This window comes from Lemur catta, chromosome 12 (assembly GCF_020740605.2).
Source record: "Lemur catta isolate mLemCat1 chromosome 12, mLemCat1.pri, whole genome shotgun sequence".
In the NCBI taxonomy this organism is placed as follows: Eukaryota; Metazoa; Chordata; class Mammalia; order Primates; family Lemuridae; genus Lemur; species Lemur catta.
Window position 1 is genome coordinate 74254913 of NC_059139.1, and position 25119 is coordinate 74280031.

Consider the following 25119-nt stretch of genomic DNA (forward strand, 5'->3'; position numbering starts at 1 on the left):
AACTATCTTTCTATAATTAAGCAGCTAACCCTCCATCCTGTTCATGGGACTCATCATGACCTTGCAGCTTTATAATTCTTAATCATCATGTAACTGGCTGCCCTTACTTGTCGAGTTACATCTTGTGTGGATGCAGGGAAGCAGTATAGCTAGTGGTAGTCTAAGGAAGGGTCAGGTCTAATTTAAGTCTTATATTATGTCCAATTCTCTGCTTTGTACTTTGATCCCAATTGTTACAATACTCTCTGAAATGAAATAAATACCAGTTCTATTGTCTTAAATGTGTTCTCATGTAAAAAACTCAGAATGACAGAAAGGAAGATGTATCAGTAAGTCTCACCAGGAAAAGAGAAACCACTATAATAATAAAATAAAATTCAGTGAAGAGAATTTCATTAAGGGAATTGGTTATTCTTGTGAGGGAGAAGCTGAGAAGACAAAACTGGACATGGCAGTGTAAGCCAGAGATTTAGCAGAGGCAGGAAACCACCAGTATTGCAAAGCTGAAGAGACAAAAAGAAGAGTCAGTGTACTGAACCCCCAGGCCACAGTGAGCTGATACAAGGTGGAGCTAAGAAGATCCAGGGCTGGAGCCATGGAGGAGACAGAGCTGAGCTATTCCCAGAAATGCTACCTGAGACAAAGAGGAAGGGAGAGAAATATTATTGTTTTTCTCTCCCTTTGGTCTTCCTGTTTTCCACTATATACAGCCTGCCAAGTGAAGCCCCCCATAAAATATAGATACAGAAGAGCAGGCTTAAAGAGAGGAAAGGTACCGAGGGTTAACAGGCCTAGGATCAGCATGAAGCAAAAGGAAAGAAGGAGGGAGGGGGCACAGGTTTCCAACAATGAAAAGAAGTAGAGTCAATCTAATGGGAGTTCTTTATAATAACTCAGAAGCAGGAGTAATTGCCAGAGTATCCCTATACCTTGCCTGAAAAACCCATGGCGCTGACCAGGTTTGTTTTCTTCTTTGAGCCAGATGAAAGCTGTGAAGTTCTAACTTGAACTGCTTTGTCAGACACAGGGGTATTGTTTCATTCTTAAAGATTCAAGATTGATAGTCAATTGCATGTTGAAAAGTCCTTCTGATAAAACACAATAGCCAAGCATTTTCCTCTGGTGAATAACAGAAAGCTTCGGTGGGAAACTTTTCCTTGGGGAAAAAAAAATGTTGATGGCCAATCATCCCACTAGGATACAATCAATTGAACATAAGTCTACAGCTGGGGAAGCAGCTATGCTCCTGAATTTTGTAAATACGCTGTGATCAACAGCTTTTGTGTAAATGCCTGTAATACCTCTGGGTGGGAGAGCAAACATATAAGAAGCTCAATTGCCTTTAGTCAATGTACTCTATTGGACTCTATTATTGACTGAGTGTGTCTACAGAAGAGGGAGTTCAGAACCAAACTATAATCCAAAAATTATTGAAAATAATGAGTAACGATATGGAGGCCAAAATTCTGATTCCAAGCTAAAATTTTAAAACACTCTACTGTCTCATAAATGACTTCTAACTAATAGAGAGTTACTATGGGAATGATTTCCCTATTTTCAAAGAATGTGCCTACAATAAAAACACAACATAATTTATCTTCCTTTTGGTATACAGGAGCCCCTTTAGAATCTTCTAGATCACAATCATAAACATTACACAACATTAAACAAAACTGTACAGAAAAATCTCATTCTTTGGATTCCCTATGATTGACAATTGGCATGGTGTGGATGTGTACTGTGTTGAAGTATGTATGTGAATGAATAAATAATATGTACCACAATGGCACTTCCCTGTGGCTGACAAGACCTGCCCAGGTGCAGTGAAAATAATGCTTAAGCAAGAGAATTGAATTAATTAAAAATAAAACAAAGTTAAGTATTTTATAAATGTAGAAAACTATTGACTGAATATAACTGTCAATGTTTTTAATAAATTAAGTATGCTTTTTAAATTAGTTGAACTCTGTTTAACTCTGTAATGCTCAATATATGTTTACTTTAAATTAAAAAATGATATCTGCTTTTTTTCTCAGTGGTATACGCCCTCATTAAATTAAATTATTAATTTATTTTCATTAAGCTCCAAATCTGGTTTCTCTAATTTGGGCAGTCTGTTCTGTTGATTTTGAAATGGGACCCCATCCATGCTCACTATCACTCTTTATGTATAACCATAAATAAGACTGAATAGAGTCACACTGATTCTCAAATAAAATATCTGTCACAAAATAGTGTGAATGAATTTAAAAGTATAAAAAAGAATGAAAGCAATGTCTCATAATATCTTTCTTGGATAAAGACTGACCTCATGTGTTAGAGACCAGATAAAATAGAATTGAAATCCTTTTGTACAAGAGTATTTTCAGTAAAAACCACAATTTATAACAAATGTGTGATAAAAATTCAGGAGTAAACAGAGGACAATATAAGCAAAGTAAAACAATATTTAAAATATAAAGCCACGATTCAAGAAAAGCCCTTTCAAAAATGATTATCAATTCTTTTCATTTTATAAATATTTATATATTTACATTAAAGCCTGAAGCAACCATTTTATCAAAGGATAGATGCCACAGAGGAACACATTGGTTCATTTGTTAGGACTTTCACAAACTGAGTCATTTGAAAGATGATTTCATTTATTTTACTAGTGTCATATTGATACATCTTGCTACTGCAGTTGCTAAAATGAAAATGTAGCACAAACAAATATACATTACAACTAAAGTGTGAGTAATAGAATCATAAAATATAAAAAGAATATCCTTGCTTAGCAGGTATTATCACTTAACAGAGTAGAAAAATAAATGTGGTAAGTTATTATAACTTATACAGACATACTAATTTAGAAAAATAAAAATCAAAGTCACTAATTTGGACAATAATAATAAGGTAGAAGAGTATACAGTAGCCCTTCCTTATCCATGGGGGAAACAATCCAAAATCTCCAGAAGATGCCTGAAAACTGAGTATGTAATATTGAACTCTACATAAATTGTGGGTTTTTTCTATGTAGTATCAGGAGGGTAGTATATGTAGCATGGTACACTGGACAAAGGGATGATGCATGTCCTGGACAGGAAAGAGTGGGGACAGCAAGAGATTTCACCATGCTACTTAGAATAGCACGCAATGTAAAACTTATGAAGGCTTTATTTTTGGAATTTTTCATTTAATAGTTTTGGACCACAGTTGAATACGGATAACTGACACCTTGGAAAGCGAAACTGCAGATAAGTGGGGGAATACTGTATTCCCCTAATTCAGTGTATTGCTAAAATAGGAATTTTTCAAAATGATTCTTAAAATACTAGTTGTTCATATGTTCAATAATTAAACAACCCTTAAGGGATCAGCAAGGAGAGGAAAAAACCAATGAAGAGCAAACAAACATAATTATTATTAGTTTTAACATTCAGCACTGGCACACAGGTAGAAAAAAAGGGCCATAAAGTTTTATTTGTAGTAAGATTTATTTTCATAAAAATTATTTTAGATTATTATTTCAATGAAAGAATATGAGTGGATCAGGACTAAAAAGTTATGAGGAACTTTTGTACATCATGATGAATATTTTTCTAATCAATATTTTTTTTTAGATTTTCAATTGTTTCTTTAGTTATATGCTGAGGGAATCAAGGCAGAGAATTAGGTGATTTGCCCACAGTCAAACAATTAGCAGTCATAACAAGGTTTGTTGGCCTTGGCAAACTTCTAAGAAAAAAAATTAATTAATGGATCACACCAGGCCTAAAATCATCATCACCTAGATTATCAACATTCAATTTTGGCCCCACCCTTAACTGCTGCTGAACGGCTAAAAAGAACCAGAAACATCGTCATTCAACAAAACCCTTTCATAATACTATACTCACTGGGTGATATTCAGTAGAGAATATTTCAGAGCTGAATGAATTTAAGAATATATTTTCCACATCTCAGCATATCACTCTAGCACCTATAATTAATCAGAAACAAATGAAGGGATAATCTAGGACGAAACAGTATTATCACCCTTTAAGTAGTAAAATAGTATGTTCTTCCTTTAGAATAAGGCATTCTAAACTAGTCAGTTGTTTGGAAATTTAAAAAGCAAGAAAGTTCATCTTTCATTCCTAGTCTCTGAATAAACAAAAAAAGGAAGACGAAAATTGAGTTAGCTGCATGAATGAACATTCTTTCAGTTACTTATGTTAAATCGACTGAAAAAAATCAATTTTGTTTTCCTTTAAAAACATTTCATATTTTTAACCATAAGCACTTTTAAAATACATGCTTTTTAAAAAAGTTCTTTAAATGTGATTATGGCCCAAGAAAATATCACAAGTTTTGTTTAGCTGCCTGTTACCTTCCTAAGGAACTCTGCTTTTAAAAACAACATCAACAACGAAACTCAACCAAATTCATATCCAACATATCCCAAGAATTCAGTTAATGCTTGTAAACTGAATAACTGAAGCAACAAGATCTGTTGTACCACCAGAATTGATATTATTAACTAATAAACACAGCTTTAAAATACATCACCAATCTAAAAAGGAAATACGTATCTACCTCTAACTTGAGACAAATATAAAATTTTTATATGGCATGTAATAATCAACTATTGGCAAAAATTCTTCACTGTCTTTCTTAATGGTCTTTATAGGTCTTCTTGACTACTGATTTAAATCATTTAAACTGATCTGATATGAATCAATTTACAGTGGCTCTGTGCCATTAAACTGATGAATTTACGGCATTTCTGAGGCTTGCACTCCAACTTCATATAAAAATAACTTGCCATTTTTGACATTTTGAACTCTACAGGCCCATTCAATTGATTTTTAAATTAATATTCTATGTTAATACATATTATTATTAATTATTATCCTGAGCATTTTACATGTCATATATTCTTGAAAAAATATAATATTGAATTGTACAATTTTATCATGTTAAATTAACATCAACATATTTAACTTTTTGATGCTTTAAGTTTTTTATTATCATGGAAATTTTTAAATATAAACAAAAGTATTGATAATAATATAATAAATCTTCATGTCCTATAACTTAATTCAATTATTATTTTGTCATTTTTTGTTTTCTTTATTGGACTAATTTTTTTCTTTTTCTTCTTTTTATCCCCTTTGTAATATTTTAAGCTAAATCCCTAATACTGTGTTAGTTCACCAGTAGTCAAGTATGTATCTCTTACTAATAAAGTTTTTAAAATATAACAAACTTGCCACTATCATCCCTGACAAAATTAATAATAATCCCTTATCATCATCCAACAACCACCTCATATGCCAATTTTCTCAACAGTCCCAAAGATATATTCTTATTGTTGCATTGTTTCAGTCAGGATCCAAAGAAAAATCTTCATATTACCTTTAGTTTTTTGTCTTAAGTCTTTTCTATAATTATGCCTCCATTTTTTTTCTACAATGTTTTTTCCTTGGAGAAATGGGGTCATTTGCCTTAGACAAGTCTAGATTTAGCTGATTGTCTTTTTGCAGTGTCATTAAATACGTTGCTCTAATCCCACTATTTCCTAGATTTGGGTAACCATTAGAAGCAAATATAGAGAGGCAAATTAGAGAGTCAGGCTCTGTTTTTAGGCAAGAATACTATGTAAGTGATGCTGTGTACTTGCCATTGCATCACCTCATCAGTACTTAAGATCTGGTTGTCTCACTTTTCCAGATGCTAAGATTGATCAGTGAGTCAGATGGTATCAGCTTCTTCCCTCCATTATAAGATATCTATGAGGGAATATCAATCCACATCTAACAGTTTTTGCTTTCATTGATCATCAGTGCCTAGATGTATTATTTCACAGTACCTGCAAAATTGTAATTTTCCATCATTCCTCTTGCATTTATTAGCTAGAATTCTATACAGGAGAACCTTCCCTAATGAAGTATGTGATTACTTTTATATATAGTCCATACAAAGAAAAAAAGGCTAAACATGTGATTCTCACTTTGTTCATTCATTTTTAGAGTAATGAGCTGTTGCCTTATCAAGTTCTAAAACTGACCAATGAACTTACTTTCTTAAAAAACAGCTTTACTAATGAAAATTGACATACCAAAGATTGCATATATAATTTGATGTTCTGATACATGTATGTATCATGAAATGTTTACCATAATAAATATAATGAATATATATGTACCATCCTCCATAATTGCTTCATAGTCCTTTATATCCCCTCCTTTTTGTTCCTCTCTGCTCCCTCCCCCTCCCCCATCATTTTGCTTTTTATAACTACACAATCATTTGCATTTCCTAGAATTTTACACATGGAATAAACTCTTTTTTTTGGTCTGGCTCTTCATACTATTTTGAGATTTCTCCTATGTATCAATAATTCCTTCCATTCAAATGCTAGTCCATTGTATAAACATACCAGATTATTTATATATACACTTACTGACAGACACTTGGGTTGTTTCCAGTCTGGGGCTATTATAAATAAGCCTGCTATAAGGATCCATGCGTTTGTATGGACATGTACTTTCACTTATCTTGAGTAAACATCTAGTCGTGGAATGACTGAATCATATAGCAGGTACACATTTAGGGCTCTGTAAATAACTAAAGTGTCTACCAAAGTGGTTGAACCATTTTATATTCCCACAAGAAATGTATGAGGGTTCCAGTTTCTCAACATCCATGCCAACACTTGATATGACAAGTATTTTGAATTTTAGTCTAGCTAATTGGTGGGTAGTGGTATTTTGCTAAAGTTTTAATCTACATGTCCCTAATCACTGATGATATTCAATGTCTTTTCATCTGCTTATTTGCCACCCACCTATCTTCTCTTACAAAGTGTCTGTTCATACCTTTTGCTCATTCTTTATTGGGTTTTTATTTTCTCATTTAGTTTTGGGAATTCTTTACATATTCTAGACATAAGTACTTTATCAGACATATATTTTAAAAAATACTTGTCCCAATCTGGGGCTTATCTTCTTAACAGTACAGAAATCCCATCCTTACCCATATTTTTGCTTTCTGTGGTTTCAGTTACCCATGGTACAGTACAATAAGATATTTTGAGAGAGAAAAAAAAAGAAAGACCACATTTACATAACTTTTAATATACCATATCATTAAATTATTGTATTTTATTATTAGCCACTGTTGTTAATCTCTTACTATACCTATTTATAAATTAAACTTTATCATAGGTATGCATGTGGAGGAAAAATCATAGTATATAAAGAATTTGGTACTATCTGTAGTTTTCAGGCATCCACAGAGGGTCATGGAATGTATCCCACACAGATAAGGTGTAACTACTATATATGTCAAAGAGCAGAAGATTTTAATTTTGATAAAGTCCAATTTATTAATTTTTAATTAATTTATTAATTGGATTATTAATCTGGATCATGCTTTTGGTATCCTATCTAAGAAATCTTTGCCTAACCCAAAGTCACAGAAGTTTTCTCCTGTGTGTTCTTCTAGGACTTTTTATATTGAGATAAAATTTATTTTCCCTAAAACTCACCCTTATAAAGTATACAGTGCAGTGGTTTTTAGTATATTGACTGACTTATGCAACCATCACCAGTATCTAATTTCAGAACATTTTCATCACACCAAAAAGAAACCCAGTATGTATGTGCCTATTCTGAACATGTCATATAAATGGAATCATACAAAAATGGCCTTTTGTGACTAGCTTCTTTCTCTTAGTATAGTGCTTCCAAGGTTTTTTCAGGTAGTATGTATCATAACTTCTTTCCTTTTTATGGCTGAATAATATTCCACTGTATAGATATAACACATTTTGCTTATCCATTCATCAGGCTAGGCATTCAGGTTGTTTCCATATTTTGGATACTGTGAATGTTACTGTTATAAGCATTCATATACAGGTTATTGTGTGAAACTTATTTTTAATTATTTTGGTTCTATAATTAGGATTGAAATTTTGGGGTCAAAAATTTAATTTTTGAGGAGTTGCCGAACTGTTTTCTACAGTAGCTATACCATTTTACATTCCTACCATCAATGTACAAGGGTTCCAATTTTTCCACAACTTTGCCAATGCTTGCTATTGTCCATCTTTTGATTACAGCCATCCTAGTAGGTGTGAAGCTGTACCTCACTGTGGTTTTGATTTGCATTTCCGAGTCATTTGTATGACCAATAATGTTGAGCACCTTTATGTGTGCTTGTCAGCCAGGTATATCTTCTTTGGAGAAATATCTATTAAAGCCTTTTGCACATTTTTAAAATTAGGTTGTTTGTATTTTTGCTGCTGAGATATAAGAGTTCTTTATATATTCTTGACATGTGCCAGATGTATGATTTGCAAATGTTTTCTCCCATTCTATAGACTGTTTCTTCACTTTCCTGATAGTATTCTTTGATGTATACAAGTTTTTAATTGTGAAGAAGTCTAATTTAACTGGTTTTTCTTGTGTTGTTCATGATTTTGGTGTCATATCCAAGGTCATGAAGATCTGTCCCTATGTTTTCTTCTAAGAGTTTTACAGTTTTAACTCTTACATTTAGGTCTTTGATCTATTTTTGAGTTCATTTTTTGTATATGATGTGAGGTAGGGGTCTAATTTCACATTTTACATGTGGCTATCCAATTGTCCCAGCACTAGTTGCTAAAGACAATCTTCATTTCCTACTTAATGGTTTTAGCACCCTTAAAAATTAGGTGAACATAGATGTATAAATTTATTTCTGGACTTTCAGTTCTCTTCCATTGATCTGTATGTCTAACCTTGTATCAGTATCAAACAGTTTGGATTCCTATAGCTCTGTGGTACGATTTGAAATTGGGAAGTGTGAATCCTCCAACATTGTTTTTCTTTTTCGAGATTATTATAGCTTTTGAGGTCCCCTACAACTCAGTGATAATTTTATGATCAGCTATTCCATTTTTGAAAAAAAAATGACTACTGAGATTTCTATAGGAATTCCATTGAATCTATAAAGTGCTTTGCATTGTATTGCCATTTTAACAATATTAAGTCTTCAATCCACAAACAGTGTATATCTTTTCATTATATAGATCTTCTTTAATTTGTTTCAGCAATGTTTTGTGGGTTTCAGTGTACAAGTCTTGACATCCTTAGTTAAATTTACTCATAAATATTTTGTTCCTTCTGTTCTGTCTTGTCAACTCAGATCGTCTGCTGTGTTTTGCCTGAGTTAACCCTCCCTGTCTGCAATCTGGAAACTTTTTCAATGTACTAAACTGAGACAATTACAGGGCTCCTGCTGTTTGTTTCCCATATCTTTGGGATCATTCTCCTTGATTGCCTGAGATCCAGTATCTTGAAAACCATTCCTTCATATATTTCTGTTTTTTGGGGTTGTCTCAGAGAAGAGAGTAAATCTCACCCCTGTTACTCCACCTCAGCTGGAAGAAGAATTCCAGTTTTGTTTTGTTTATATCATTGTGAATCTATCATTTTTTTGTTATTTTTATAAGTTCATTTTTTAAAACAATAATTGCAATGACATCAATGTACTTCCCCTCTACTCCCCCTACTGCTGGGGGGAAAAAACCTATATAGTTGAGTCTCAAAGGAAAATCAAGACATTATTAATATCAGACACTCTATAGCCAGAAAATGCTCTGTTGGTCTAGTGGTATAGACACTGACATGTTCAATCCATCATTTTTTATATATTTGATTTGCTTCAATCCATTGCAGCCATTTTCATTTTTTTTTTTTAGTAGAGGACATAAACAGGTGGAAAACCATAGCAAAAGCTCATGGGTCAACGGAATCAATATTGTTAAAATGTCTATACTACCTGAAGTGATCTACAGATTCAATGCAATCCCTATTAAAATAACAACATCTCTTTTTGAAGATCTAGAAAAAATAATTATACGCTTCATATGGAACCAGAGAAGACCCTGTACAGCAAAAGCAACCTTAAGAAAAAGAACAAACTGGGGGGCATCAATTTACCAGACTTCAAGCTATACTACAAGGCCATAGTAACTAAAACAGCATGGCACTGGCACAAGAACAGAGACATAGACCAATGGAATAGAACTGAAAACCCAGATATAAAACCATCCTCATATAGCCATCTAATCTTTGACAAAGCAGACAAAACCATACACTGGGGAAAAGAATTCTTATTCAATAAATGGTGCTGGGAAAATTGGATAGCCACATGTAGAAGATTGAATCAGGATCCTCACCTTTCACCTCTCATGAAAATCAGCTCACAGTGGATAACAGACTTAAACCTAAGGCATGAAACTGTAAGAATTCTAGAAGAAAATGTTGGAAAAACTCTTATAGACATTAGCCTAGGGAAAGAATTTATGAAGAAGACCCCAAAGGCAATCACAGCAACAATAAAAATAAAGAAATGGGACCTTTCCTTATTTTTTTTTTTATTTGGAGACAGAGTCTCACTTTGTCACCCAGCTAGAGTGCAGTGGCATCATCATAGCTCACTGCAACCTCAAACTCCTGAGCTCCAGCGATCCTTCTGCCTCTGCCTCCCAAGTAGCTGGGACTGTAGGCATGCACCACTGGATCTGGCTAATTTTTCTATTTTTAGTAGAGATGGGTTCTCACTCTTGCTCAGGCTGGTCTTGAACTCCTGAGCTCAAGAAATCCTCCTGCCTTGGCCTTCCAGAATGCTAGGATTACAAGTGTGAGCTACCACACCTGGCCAATTTTTCTTTTTGATGCCCAAATATCCCAATATAAATCAGTGGAAGCCACTTCATGTTGACTTTTGATTCCTTTAACATGTTCCTTTTCATCCCTTTCGTGGCAAATAATATTTAGACACCATAGTCTAGACACTAAAGGTTAACTGCATATTTGCATTTGCTGAACTTATTATAAAAATAAGAGAGTGAGCAAGATAGATCTTATATTTATAAATAGCTACACTGCAGTGAGAAGAACACACCTGTGTTGGAAGAGACCCAATTCTGCCACATACAAGTCACTAACCCTCTTGCCTACTGAATGCAGACCTCTAAAGTTCTTATCTTTGCTTTCTAGATATGGATCTCTACATTTCCAAACATAGTGCACTCAATCTTGGCTATTTCTGGACTCTCATTTACATAGTCATAGCAGCTTAGAAAGAAGGCCTCCTATCACAATATTGTTTGATACTAGCAGAATCCATCCAAGTAACAAGGTTGTATCATCAATAAATATTACAAAGTAAACAACAGTCAAGACTGAGAACACCAAAATAAAATTAAATTCAAGGAACCACAGTAAAAGGATACCAGTCTTCTTCCATCTATTCCCAATCCTCTGTCTTTTCCCCCTTGATTTAACAATCTAAGATGTCATAAATCCCTAATTTTCCTGTCTAACTTACTAATGACCTGACATTTCTTAGTTTCGATGAGAGTCTCTCATAGTTCCTTCTAAGCCAATGATTCCTAAATTGATAGATTCTTTAGGGTACAAAAACTCCAGATTTAGAGATAGATCATCTAATCTACACCTATAATTTCAAAGGTAGGAAATTAAGGCACGGAGATTTTATGCCACTTGCCTCTATTAGCAAACTTAGAAAGCCAGAGGCTTAGTAAAATCATGCATTAGATTTTCTAAATCATATAAAAGTAAACACATTTAGGCTGATAGCTCTCAATACTCTGTATCTCACATCTCCCTAATCATTTATTTAAAAATTATGTACTGTGATGATAATAAGGAAAACACAACTTTTTTATGGGTATTTATTATATTTGCAAACATGTTGTGCGTGTCTATGCAATTGATATAAAAATACTACCAGAATGCAAATATTCTAAAACAAAAAGCAAATAATTTCATTAAAACCTGAGTTTTACCCTTGGCTTTCAAGAGATAAAACAATTAAAATAGCTTTGCAAAACACATGCATGTTTAAAACGTTATGTTGCCTTTACTTGAATCCAAAAAACCAATATTAGTTGCTTAGTTGTACAAACTAGTCTTTTCACCAAAGCAAAGACTGTTGAGGAATAAAAATGTTTCTCAGAAGTTTGTGGACTAGCTGTGAGTCTAGTAGATTCTACCTGCTGACAGACCAAACCAGCAACCCTTGCTTGCAATCTTCAGAAGAACCTTCTCAGCAAATTGAGCCTCCCAATGCAGATATATGCTGTAGCTGCTATTTTGTCATAGAGAATAATTCTGATCTTTTAAGTACCAGTGTACCATAATTTTGGCCATCTCAAAATGCTTAGGGAAGCACTTACTGATCTAATAAGTCTTGTTTTGTCTTTAATGAGTACAATTTCAAGTGATCATAAAAACCCCACATATGGTCATTACAACACTTGTTGTGTACAATCTGTTCATCCAAAGGCATTTTTACTCTACACCATAAACAGCACTAGATGTGCCTAGAAAAACATTCATCTACCAAGATGTTCAGGCCAAGGTTACAGGAAATGAATAAAAAATTATGGTTTCATATGATCCTCATTACACTGAAATGTTCTGATAGAGTAATAATTGAGAATAACAGGCCTATCCTCTTCTCTAGCTTTAGGCTCTGATCCTCATAATACAATTAAAGCTGATCAGTCATTTAAGACCCAATATAACCACAGGCTCTCTTTCAGATATACCAGAAGAGTGATTGTGTTTTTTTTTCTTTTTTATTTCAGCATATTATGGGGGTATAAATGTTTAGGTTACATATATTACCCTCATCCCACCCAAGTCAGAGCTTCAAGTGTGTCCATCGCCCAGATGGTGCTCACTGCATACATTAGGTGTGTATATACCCATCCCTTCCTCCCCCCAGCCCCCGATCTGCCCAATGCCTGATGAATGTTATTAATATATGTGCACTTAAGTGTTGATCAGTTAAAACCAATTTGATGGTGAGTACATGTGGTGCTTGTTTTTCCATTCTTGGTGGTATTTTTTTAAAAATCAAAGTTTGCACTAATTCTCTAGCAATTTAGGTACTGTAGCATCTATTGTGATATTAATAGCTAACATTTACTTAGCAGTTGCTATGGTTTCAATTTTGACTCAAGCACCTTACATATATTACCTTATTTAATACCCTGAAAAATAATTTGACAACTTAGCTAACACATGGCTAAACTGAGAATAAAACCCAAGCTGACAATGGAGCCCAGGGTCCTATCCACCGTGCAACCCCACCATAGTCCTAGGTAATTCATAAACATTTACCTGCTGTTTTCCTAGAAAGCAAAGAAAGACATTATTTTCTACTAAACTGCAAGCTCAAAGAGACCTAAAGAACTCAAACCCCCAAAACATGAGATATTACCTGGTTTGTTTCAGCATTGTGCTGACAATACAGCAGTTTTCTAATAGTTGTGAAATGAAGGAAGGGTGAAGGAAAATTTCGGTTACTCAGCTATTAAGTGGAAAAGGCAAGACTAACACTCATTCTCCTAAGTACTATAGGATAGAGTTAAAATCTATGCAGTAATAAATTTCAGATAATACATAGGTAAATTTTATAGTAACCAGTTTTTCCATGACATAAATGTAAGAATTAGCTTCTAATTATTTTAGAGCTCTGGAAAGCAGTAGAGATAACATATCAGTGAGAGATTACAAGGAACGGGCATTTGATCACAGCTAAAATATGAGATTTCATCTGTTTGGTATATAAGTGAACTCTGAGCTATAAGGTAAATTTTTAACAGATATTCACCTCTCTTTTATCTTACATATTCAGCTTAATGATATGCACTGACCATATTCACTTTTTAAAGCCAAATGCTCCTAAGACCTAGTGATATGTGAGCATTTAAAATTCAATCAAAATATCTCCTAAGCAAAATACATTAAGTTAACGTTTACATGATTCTTGTCACACGTATCAGTTTCTTTAATGCATGTATTTCATAGTCATTAACAATGAAAAAGCAAAAAAGTAAGATTCTTATTTAAATAAGTGTCTCATTTCAGAAAGGATGTTTGGTATTGTCTTCTTAAACTCATTTTAACTTTATCAAACATTAGTAGACTTCTATAACAGTCTATTTCTTATACAAGCGTATTTAGCAAGGCTAGGGCCTGTCACCTAAATAATACTCAGAAATGTTAAGGAGATGTAGCCATGGTACCTACCTTGGTTAGGTGAATCACTCCTTTAGAAGTGACCGAACAACCCATGAAGCCAACATACTGAAGCTCAGGACAGTGCTCGGCAAATGCTTTCACCGACTGATCTGTCACCTAGGGAAAGGCCATGAAGAAAATTACTGAAGGTAATATTCCAGTCAACTCAAGGACTTGGCTCCTGCAAATTCCCTTGGCTTCACTTTGCATCATTATTATTTTCCTTTCCATTAGATCCCTTGAATCAGCATAAAAACAGGCTGTAATATCTCCTGTATTTTTAAAAACACTTCATTGATCCCACAGCCACCTCTATCTTCACCCCATGTTTTTGTACTTCTTCACAGAAAATGCCTCAAAGATGTTGGTACTGGCTATCCCCACTTCTTTACTTTCCCCTTTTCCCTCCCCTTCTCCTTCCTCCTTCCCTCCTTTTCTCTCTCACTCTCTCTCTCTCTCTCCATACATATATATGTGTGTGTGTGTGTGTATGTATGTGTGTATATGTGTATGTATATATTTTATTGATATTTAATTCACATACCATAAAATTTGCCCTTCCAAAAAGTACAGTTAAGTATATTCACAAGGTCACGCACCATTACCAACACCTAATTCCAGAATATATTCACCACCCCTAGAAAGAAACTCCATGCCCATTAGCAGTCACCTCCCTACTCCCCACTACCTCCAATCCTGGCAACTTTCTGTCTCTGTGGATTTACCTATTCTGGACACTTTTTTATATAAACGGAACCATACAATTTGTGACCTTTTTATGACTGGTGTTTTTCATTTAGCATAATGTTTTCAAGGTTCATCCATGTTGTAGCATGTATCAGCACTTTATTCCTTTTTTATTGCTGAATAATATTCCATTGTATGGCTATATCACATTGTTATGGGTTAAAATGTATCCCCCTAAAATTCGTATTTTGAATTCCTAACCCCCAGTACCTCAGAATGTGACCTTATTTGGAAATAGGACAGTTAAAGTTAGGATGAAATCATACTAGAGTGAGGTGGGTCTTCAATCTAACACAACTGGTCTTTTTACAAAAAGGGGAAACTGGAACACAGCTGGACACACACAGAGAATGCCATGTGAAGATGGAGTTATGCTGCCACAAGCCAAGGAATGCCAAAGATCACTCAAAAAGTAGCAGAAGCTATGAGAAGGGCCTGAAATAGATCCTCTCTCATGCCTTCAGAAGGAACATAGCCCTGTCAATACCTTGGTCTTGGATTTGTGGGCTCCAGAAGTGTGACACGATAATTTCTATTGTTTAAGCCACTCAGTTTGTGGTGCTTTGTCACGACAGCCCTAGCAAACTGATAACACACATTTTCTACTCTCTTTTGATCTCACTTTAATCAGGCTTTTCTCCCTATTATTCAACTGTCACCATCCTATTAAATTAAATGATCAATTTAAATTCTCACCACAGCATTTCAGCAGCATCTGACACAGTTGATGATTCTTCTTGAAACAATTCATTGATTTGCTTCTAGGGCACTACACTCTCCTAGATTTCCTTCTTCCCTACTATTGGCTCTTATTCTCTTTGCTGAGTCCAACTCAACTCAGTTCTTTGCTCATTTCTGTTTTCTGTCTTACTTCATTCCATATGTGATCAAATCTAAAGGCTCTAAATACTAACTATATATTAATGGGTCTCATGTTGGTATCTCCAGCCCAAACCTCTGTACTCTATTTCAGACTACCACATCCAAACTGCCCGTGCATTCTCCTTGGATGCCTATGGACATCTCAAACTTAAATTGTCCAGAGCAAAAAATCTTTATACTCCAAAATGGGCTTGCTCTTCCCAGAGCTCACATTTGCATGAATAGCACAGCATTCACTATTCAACCCAGGTATTCAAGCCAAAACTTTTTCATTCCAAATACCATCTAAAGTCCACTAGGAAACACTGTCACTTCTTCCAAATGTATCCTAAATCTAGCTACCTCTCACCTCTGCCACCATTACCACCTTAGTTCATGGTCAGTACCATCTGCAGCACCCCTGATTCCACTCTTCTTCCTCTATTGTTTTTATTCATGAAGCAGCCACAAGATCTAATTAATGTCACTCTCTTGTTCAAAACTCTCCAATGGTTTTGAATAAGAATATCACACTTAAATCTTGAACTCTTTACCACAGCCCATAAAGAGTGTTGATAATTTCACCCCAATCAGACCCCGACCTCCTCATACCCCTCCATACCTCCAGTCCTCTCACTTACTCCAGCCAAAGTGGTCTCAAAGTCTTTCTCAAACATGCCACATCTAGCTCTGTCTCAAGAGTCATTGTACTTGCTCTTCCCTCTGCCTCAAATGTAACCCCCCCAGATGGTCACATGGCTCATTCCACTTCATTCCTGTCTCTGATTCACTGTCTCCTCCTGAGATTCTCAATGATCACCTTAGCTAAAAGTCATACCAAATAACTCCCCTGTAGTCACTGTATCTCTTACCCTGCTTTGATTTTCTTCATAACATTTATCACTACCTGATTACATTACATACTTATTCACTTTAGTTTGTTGTCTGTCTTCCCCTGTCAGAATAACTCATTGTCTCCCCTTCCACTAGACTAACAGACCATTCTGGTTTGCCTTGCACAGTCTCATTTCTAACACTGAAAGTCCCACAACCCGGAAAACCCCTCAGTCGAGGTAAACTGTGACAGCTGAGCATCCTAAGCAGGGTGATCAACAACTCAGCCCCACTCACATAGCATCAGCACCTGGAACAGTCCCTGGCACTTAGTAGGAAGAAATTGAATATTTAAATAAATGAATGAATGATTTTTCTTTCCCTCCCTTGATGCATTCCATCATACTTTTTAATTCTTCTTTTTATTAATGTTTAGATCAAGGGTATACATGTATTATTTTAACATATTCATTTTTTTAAATGGCATTATACTAGGGGCTTTATTTTCTCTGATACAGTGTGTGTTATAAATTCTTTTAAAAAAAAAACAAGAAGGAAGGGACATTTTTACACAAGTGACTTTTAACTTAGATGTGTGTCATAGTTAATTTTATGTGTCAACTTGACTACACCATGGGGTACCCAGATATTCCGTTAAACATTATTCTGAGTGCCTCTGTGAGAGTGTTTCTGAGTGAGATTAACAATTAAATTAGTAGACTGAATAAAGCAGATTGCCTTCCCCAGTGTACATGGGCTTCATCCAATCCATTGAAGGTCTAAATAGAATAGAAAGTCTATGTAAGGGAGAATTTGTGCTCTCTCTGCTCAACTGTCTGCCAGCTGGGGCATAGGTCTTCTCCTGCCTTTGGAAGCAGGCTTAGACTTGAATTTACACCACTGGTTCTCCTGGTTCCCTGGCCTTCAGACTTGGACTGGAAATATATACCATTGGCTCGCCTTGGTGTCCCTATTGCTGACTGCAGATCTTGGGACTTCTCAGTCTCCATAATCATATAAGCCAATTCCTTATAACAATCTCTTGATGGATAGATAAAAAGACAGATAGATTGACAGATGCTAAACAATCTCCTAATGGTTTTGCTTCTCTGGAGAACCCTAATACAGTATCTATTACAATCCCTTGAGGAGTTTATTAAAAACTCAGAGCTAAAAGGGGCAGGGCCCAAGGATCTGTATTTTTTTATTATTTCAAAATATTAAGGGGGTACAAATGTTTTTGTTAAATAGATACCTTTTATAATGCTTAAGTTGGTGCTTTTAGTGTGGCCATCACCCGAACAGTGTTCATTGTACCCGGTAGGTGAATTTTTACCCCTGCTCTCCTTCTCCCTCCCTTCTTGATTTCCAAGGACCTTTACATCTCCTTGTGCCCCTGTGTGCCATCAATTAGCTCCCAATTATTGGAGAGTACATTCCTGAGATACTTCATTTAGGATAATGGTCTCCAGTTCCACCCAAGCTGCTCCAAAAGACATTATTTCATTCCTTTATATCAGTGGTCCCCAACCTTTCTGGCACCAGGGACCAGTATCAAGGAAGACAATTTTTCCATGGATAGGAGGGTGCAGAAGGTGATGGTTTCAGGATGATTCAAGCATATTACATTTATTGTGCACTTTATTTCTATTGTTATTACATTATAATATATAATGAAATCATTATATAACTCATGATAATGCAGAATCTAATGCCACTGCTGATCTGACAAGAGGAGGAGCTCAGGCAGTGATGCGAGCAATGGGCAATGGCTATAAATACAGATGAAGCTTCACTAAATTGTCTGCCTCTCACCTCCTGCTGTGCAGCCCCATTCCTATTAGGCCACAGTCCAGTACCTGTTCATGGCCTGGGGGTTGGGGACTGCAGCTTTATATGGCTGAGTTGTACTCCACGGTATATAATATACTACATTTTCTTAATCCACTCATGAATTGATGTGCACCTGGGTGGATTCCGTATCTTTGTGACTGTGAATCACGCTGCAATAAACTTTCCAGTGCAGGTGTCTTTTTGATAAAATGACTTCTTGGCCAGGTGCACTGGCCCATACCTGTAATACTAGCTTTCTGAGAGGCCAAGGTTAGAGGATTACTTGAGGCCAGGAGTTCAAGACCAGCCTGAGAAAGAGAACTCGTCTCCACAAAAAAATAGAAAAATTAGCCAGATGTGGTGGCACACACCCGTAGACCCAGCTACTCAGGAGGTTGAGGCAGAAGAATCAATTGAGCTGAGGAGTTTTAAGTGGCAGTGAACTATGATGACTCCACCGCACTCTAGCCTAGGCAACAGAGTAAGAATCTGTCTTAAAAAAAAAAAAAAAAAGACTTCTTTTCCTTTGAGAAGATACCTAGTAGTGGGATTGCTGGCTCAAATAGTAAGTCTACATTTATTTCTTTGAGAATTCTCCACACTATTTCTGTAGAGGTTGTATTAATTTACAGTTCCACCAACACGCGTAAGTGTTCCTTTCTCTCTGCATCCAAGCCAGTATCTACTGTTTTTAGACTTTTTAATAATGGCCATTCTGACAGGGGCAAGGTGATGTTTCATTGTGGTTTTAACTTGCATTTCCCAGATTAGTGATGTTGAGCACTTCTTCATATGTCTATCGGACATTCGTCTATCTTTTGGAAAACTTCTGTTCATGTCTTTTGCCCACTTTTTAATAGGGTTGTCTGGTTTTTTTCTTGCTGATTTATTTGAGTTCTTTGTAGATTCTGGATATTAGCTCTGTATCAGATGTATAGTGTGCGAATATTTTCACCCATTCTGTAGGTTGCCAATGTACTCTGTTGATTATCCCTTGCTATGTAAAGCTTTTTAATTTAATCAAGTCCAATTTATTTATTTTTGGCATTGCTGTATTTGTCTTTGGTGCCTTAGTCATTAATTCTTTGCCTAGGCCAATAACTGGAAGAATTTTTCCTACATTTTCTTTTAGAATTTTTATGATTTCATTTCTTACATTTAAGTCTTTTATCCATCTTGAATTAATTTTTGTATATGGTGAGAGATAGCAATCCTGTCTCATTCTTCTGCATGTGGCTATCCAGTTTCCCCAACACCATTTATTGAATAGGGCTTCTTTTCTCCAGTGTATGTTGTGGGCTGCTTTGTCAAAGATCAGTTGGCTGTAGGTAGATGGTTTTATATCTGGGTTCTCTATTCTGTTTCATTGGTCTATGTCTCTACTCTTATATTGTTTTGGTTACTATAGCCTTGCAGTATAATTTGAAGTCTAGTAATGTGATACCTCCAGATTTATTCCTTTTGCTTAAGATTGCTTTGGCTATTCAGGCTTTTTTTGAGGGAGGGAGATCCAAATGAAGCATAGAATTATTTTGTCTAGATCTGTGAAATGTGATGTTGGTATTTTGATGGGGATTGCATTGAATCTGTAAATCCCTTTGGGTAGCATGGATATTTTAATAATGTTGATTCTACCAATCCATGAGCTTGAGATGTCTTCCCATTTGTCTGTGTCATCTGCAATTTCTTTCATCAGTGTTTTGTAGTTCTCCATGTAGAGAACTTTCACCTTCTTGGTTAAGAATATTCCTAAGTATTTTACTTTCTTTGTAGCTATTATCAATGGTACTGAGCCTTTTGACTCTCAGCTTCACTGTTATTAGTATATAGAAATGCTCCTGATTTGTGTACATTGATTTTGTCCAAGGATCTGTATTTTTGACAAGCCCCTAAGTGTCTCTTAGGTATGTGAAAGATTAAGGCTCCAGTGCTGCAATGAAATTACAATGACAGTGTTTGGTATTTCTAACCAGGCCTGCTTAAAATGAATAGGAGAATAAAATTCCTTTTCTGTCACCCCTACCACCAAGAAACTTCTATGTAGAAAATTATCTTCTTGTAATTATGCTAAAATTTTCTTCATGGTTTCACAAAGATGTAGCTTATAAAAGAAGTCCAGATATTCTCTATCATACGCTTATTTTCAGTTTCACTTTCCTCACAGTCAAGAGGAATTCAACAAGTAAAACATCTTTGTTAGTTTTCAAACAGCAACTTACATCTCTTTTGCATTAGCTTTAATATGGGTGACTCTTTTGTATCTTATCTATGCTGAACAGATATTGGAAAATAGAGGTATGTGAGTAGCATTAATTCTAAAACAATCACAAGAACATTTTCCTAAAATAATGAAACCAACAGCATCCATGCTACATCTGATAAAAGATTAATTCTGCCCTCAAAAGTAAAGTATGTTTAAGCATATTAAGACTAAGGGTGCCATTCATAAATTAAAAATGGGCTTTCCTGACACTCAGCTTTCTGAAGGCATTATGTTAACAAAGAATATTTAAGGCACTAAAATTGCCAGAAGCTTCAATGAAACTGAGTTGCTATTAAAAACAAAAAAGGGTAACAGAGGTTAAGTGCATGGTCAGTTGGTTAAACACCCTGCTCAATCTCAGTCTAACATCAAATCTTTCCTATATCCGTCTTTGAAGAAGGAAGAGGAACTCAGATAAGGATTAAGGACACAAGAAAACTCAGGTCCAAGAGGCCAGAGCTTTCAGAAAAGGGGCTTAAAAATTCGCTTCGTGGGTCTTTGTCATTCAGCTCAACCAATCAGACAGCCCAGAGGAACCTCCAACATTAAAAGAGCCCTAGAAAGCAAGACCAGAGTAAGATGTTAGGGTATAGAAACACTCTTAGTAGGCTTGGGTATGTTTAAGAGACTCATAAAAGAGCAGTGAAGATTTGGCTGGTGTCCAGGCTCCACTCCCAAAGATAGAAGGTCAATTAGGGATTTGGGGCAGAATGTCTGGCAGAAACACAACTGTAGATTGCAGGAGGCAGTACTAGTAGGTGTCAGCTCCTTTGGGACCCTGGAGTCTGACTGTCTGATTTCAAATCCCAGCTGGACCACTTATTGTGTCATTTTGAATACATCATTTCACCTCTCTATACTTTGTTCCTTCTGTAATATAGAGAAAATAACAGTACCTACCTCACAGACTAAAACATGAAGGTAAAATGTTTTAAACAGCGCATGGCACATTGTAAATGCTCAATAGATTGCAACTATGACTATCACAATCATCCCAGGTTCCTCTTTTTTCTGTATTCTGATTCTTAGCCAGGACTAAGGGGTTGATATGCACAAGAGAATATTCAAAAACAGTGCAGTTAAAGCATGCTAGTTTATTCTCCTGATTATTTTAAGAGATCCCAGTCATAATTTGGGGGCTCTAGGTTATGAGCTAAACTGTGGGGTAGGAACTAGGGAGACATAAGTGAAAGTTTCTTACTGACTCATTATGGTAGAAAGCATCCTATTTTGTCAAGGTTCTTAACCTGTTTGCACACTAGAATAAGTGGAGGAGCTTTCTGACTTAATTTTTTGGTGGAGATCTGCACCAATTTTATTTTAAAAGCTCCCCAGGGGATTCTAATGTGCAGGTTGGGTTACGAATGAATTCTAAGGCCTTCTGTTCAAAGTGTGGGTCTCAGACCAGCAGCATTAGCATCACCTTGGAGCTTGTTAAAGATACTAAATCTTAGGCCCTGGCACAGACCTATTGAATCCTAATCTGCATTTTAACAAGATCCTCAGGTGATTCTTATGCACCTTAAAGCTCGAAAAATATTGCTCAAGAGATGAAGGACTATGTCATCTTCTAGAGGTGAGATGAAGCAAAAACTAAACAGCTATGTCATAACCCCTGCACTATGGTGAATTTTTTAACAGCTTTATTGAGGTACAATTTACATACCATAAAACCCATCAATTTAAAAACTATAGTTCACTGAGTTTTAATAAGTTTAGATAGTTTTGCAACCATCACCACCATCCAGTTTTTGAACACTTTCATTGTACTACCCTCAAAATTCTCTTTATTCTTTATGCTCTTATGCAGTCAATCACATCTCCCACCCCCAGGAGAAAACAACTGATCTACATTCTCTCTATATACTTTTACCTTTTCTAGAAATTTCATATAAACAGAATTATATCATAAGGAGTCTTTTACCTCTAGCTTCTTTCATTAGCATAATATGTTTGAGGTTCGTCCATGCTATTACATGTATCAGTAGTTCATTTTATCACTGAGTAGAATTCCACTGTAGAGATACATGACATCTTGTTTATGTGTTCACCAACTGATAAATATTTGAATTGTTTCCAGTTTGACAAATAATGCTGCTGTGATCATTCACATACAAATTTTGTACAGATATATATTTTCATTCTTCTTTAGTACAAATATCTATGAGTGGAACTGCTGAGTTATATATGTGTAAATTTCGTTTATTTTTAAAAATTGGGTTGTCTTACTAAGTGAAAAAAATTCTTTATACATTCTGAACATAAGTCCTTTATCAGATATTTGTTTCACAAATATTTGCTTCCACTCTGTGCCTTGTCTTTTCATTTTCTTAATAGTGTTCTTAGTTTTAACATTTAGATCTATTGTGTTCTTGGAGTTATGTATGGTGTGAAGTAGGGGTAAAGGTTCATTTTTTACATACATATTCCCAATTTTCCCAGCACTTTTTGTTGAAAAGACTATTATGCAGGAATTTTAAAGCTCCAGCCTAGAATCCCTTGACTTGAAGAATCATACTTACTCACAGACTGTGGGAAACTCAGGCAATAGGTGAGAATTAGTATGCAGACAGGAATGTAACTCAGGATTTGGAAAGAAGCATCAGAAAATTAGGGAAGAATGCGATCAGCTTGCAAAACAGATTCTGATCTTTCAGTCAAGGCTATGATAGAGACAAAGAGAAAGACAACGCTCAGATTCAACATGATTCACATGGCAGAGGTAGGGAAAGATCATCTTCTTAGGCTGGGATCCTAAAAGCCAAGCTACACTTTTACATCTGCATGAAACGGAAGTACGTGCATTGAGTGTTACACCAGGCAAGCACTGGTGATAAGGAATATCTGCTGTGCCAGAATTGAGAGGACCATTAAAAGCCTGAATAGTATGAGCACAAATGAAGATCCTAACAGAGCTTCAGTTCAAGAATCCTAAGGGGGCCTTTGCTAGCAGTTAAACCTGAGGCAAATGAAAACTAAAAACACAAGGTGTAAAAGGGAAAAGGAGAAAGATTTTGGTTTTCATAAGTTCCTGAAGGTTGCACTCAATCAGAAATCTTTTGAGAGCAGTTACAGGTGAGATCAAATGTAGGGACAAGAGAGAAGCCCCCACAGAGACAGAAATAATAGGCTTAGAAAATCTAACTTATGTGGCAACTGTAATAGCCACTGTGGTGGAAATGGCCATATATGACTAAGAAACTCTTGGCTAGAGGAGAGATAAAGAGAAGATTGGCATTATCCATCACCAGTTTTGCTTGGAGAGTTACTGTTTATAAATGTGATTCTGGATTGTGGATTACTTTACTTCTGAACCCTAGACTGAGTCTCTACACATAGATCACACTAAGTCAAGGTTTGAATTCAAGAGGAAATAGACAATAAAAACAGAGTTGAAGAGGAAATAGACAATAAAAATAGCTATATTTACTAAGGCCTTACTGTGTGCCCACCTGAGTCCTCTCTATTCATCATCTGGGATCCTCATAATAGTCTTGAGAGGCATTATTATCCCTATGTAACAAGTGACTAAAATAAGCCTATTACCGATTGACTTTCCTCAAATCAAACCACTAGCAGGTGGCAAAGGGAGGTTTTAAACGTTGGTCTTTCAGGTTTTGAAACCCATGCTCTTTATGTTATACCAATTAGGATGTGATTCTTTTCATGGTATTAATCTCACTCAAATGTAAGAGCAAATTCTAGGCCTTCCCTTCTCCCCCAGAGAAGTAGGAGTACCAGAGATCAAGGCACAATGAGTCTAATTTTTTAGGGAATTTTCTAAAAGAAGTGCTTTGGTTACTGTTTTTATCTCCTACAGATAGAACAGGTATAGTCCACTGCTGTGATAGTCTTGTATATCCTGAGAACACCCCCAAAAGAGGGAAGCATAGCAGAGGGTTAGAGTAATCTAATTCAGAGGTGTTGAAGAAGCTGAATTAATGGTAGTAAATTATAAAACCACAGAAAGTAGTTACTGGAACCCAAGGAAGCATGTTTATCTAGAAAGCATTAAAATTAACAAAGAAAAAAAAGTAAGGACAGGAAAAGCTTTTATATACATTTCAGGATTCTAAATAAAGAGATGCAGTTTATTCTTATTTTAAAACTGGAAGTTTTCTTAGACCATGGGAAGAGCGATCTATCTTTATCTATCAGAGTAAGACTGATTCAATGAGAGGAATTTTGTAATCTGTGCTGAAAGATTAGCTTATAGGGATAATTGGTAGCATATCTTAAGAGGAAACAAATTTGTAGTATTAATTCTAAAAAGGTAGAACAATCTTTGGACATTTTAATACTATTGGCATTTTACAGCTATTCTGTGTAGTCCTACATGAGTGTACCAGACAATATAACAGTATTTCTCAACCTTGATCAGAAACTATAAAAAAAAAAAAAAAGTTTTCCCTAGACTTCACGCCAGACCTACTAATTCGGGGCTCGGATATTTATACTTTTAATAGTTCTCTTAATGATTCTTATGGAATCAACCCAGAAACAGTCTCATGA

General features: G+C 35.5%; 1 protein-coding gene and 1 pseudogene across 1 annotated transcript in view; one reads left to right on the plus strand and one right to left on the minus strand.

Annotated features, from left to right (window-relative positions):
• The window catches only part of FBXL17 (F-box and leucine rich repeat protein 17), a 485075-nt gene that overhangs the window by 317601 nt on the left and 142355 nt on the right, over window positions 1–25119 (minus strand). Inside the window, exon 5 of the mRNA XM_045566275.1 lies at window positions 14079–14186. Within this exon, the coding sequence (XP_045422231.1) occupies window positions 14079–14186 (108 nt within the window). The remainder of the gene's footprint in view (window positions 1–14078; window positions 14187–25119) is intronic.
• The window catches only part of LOC123648528, a 42569-nt pseudogene continuing 31649 nt past the window's right edge, over window positions 14200–25119 (plus strand).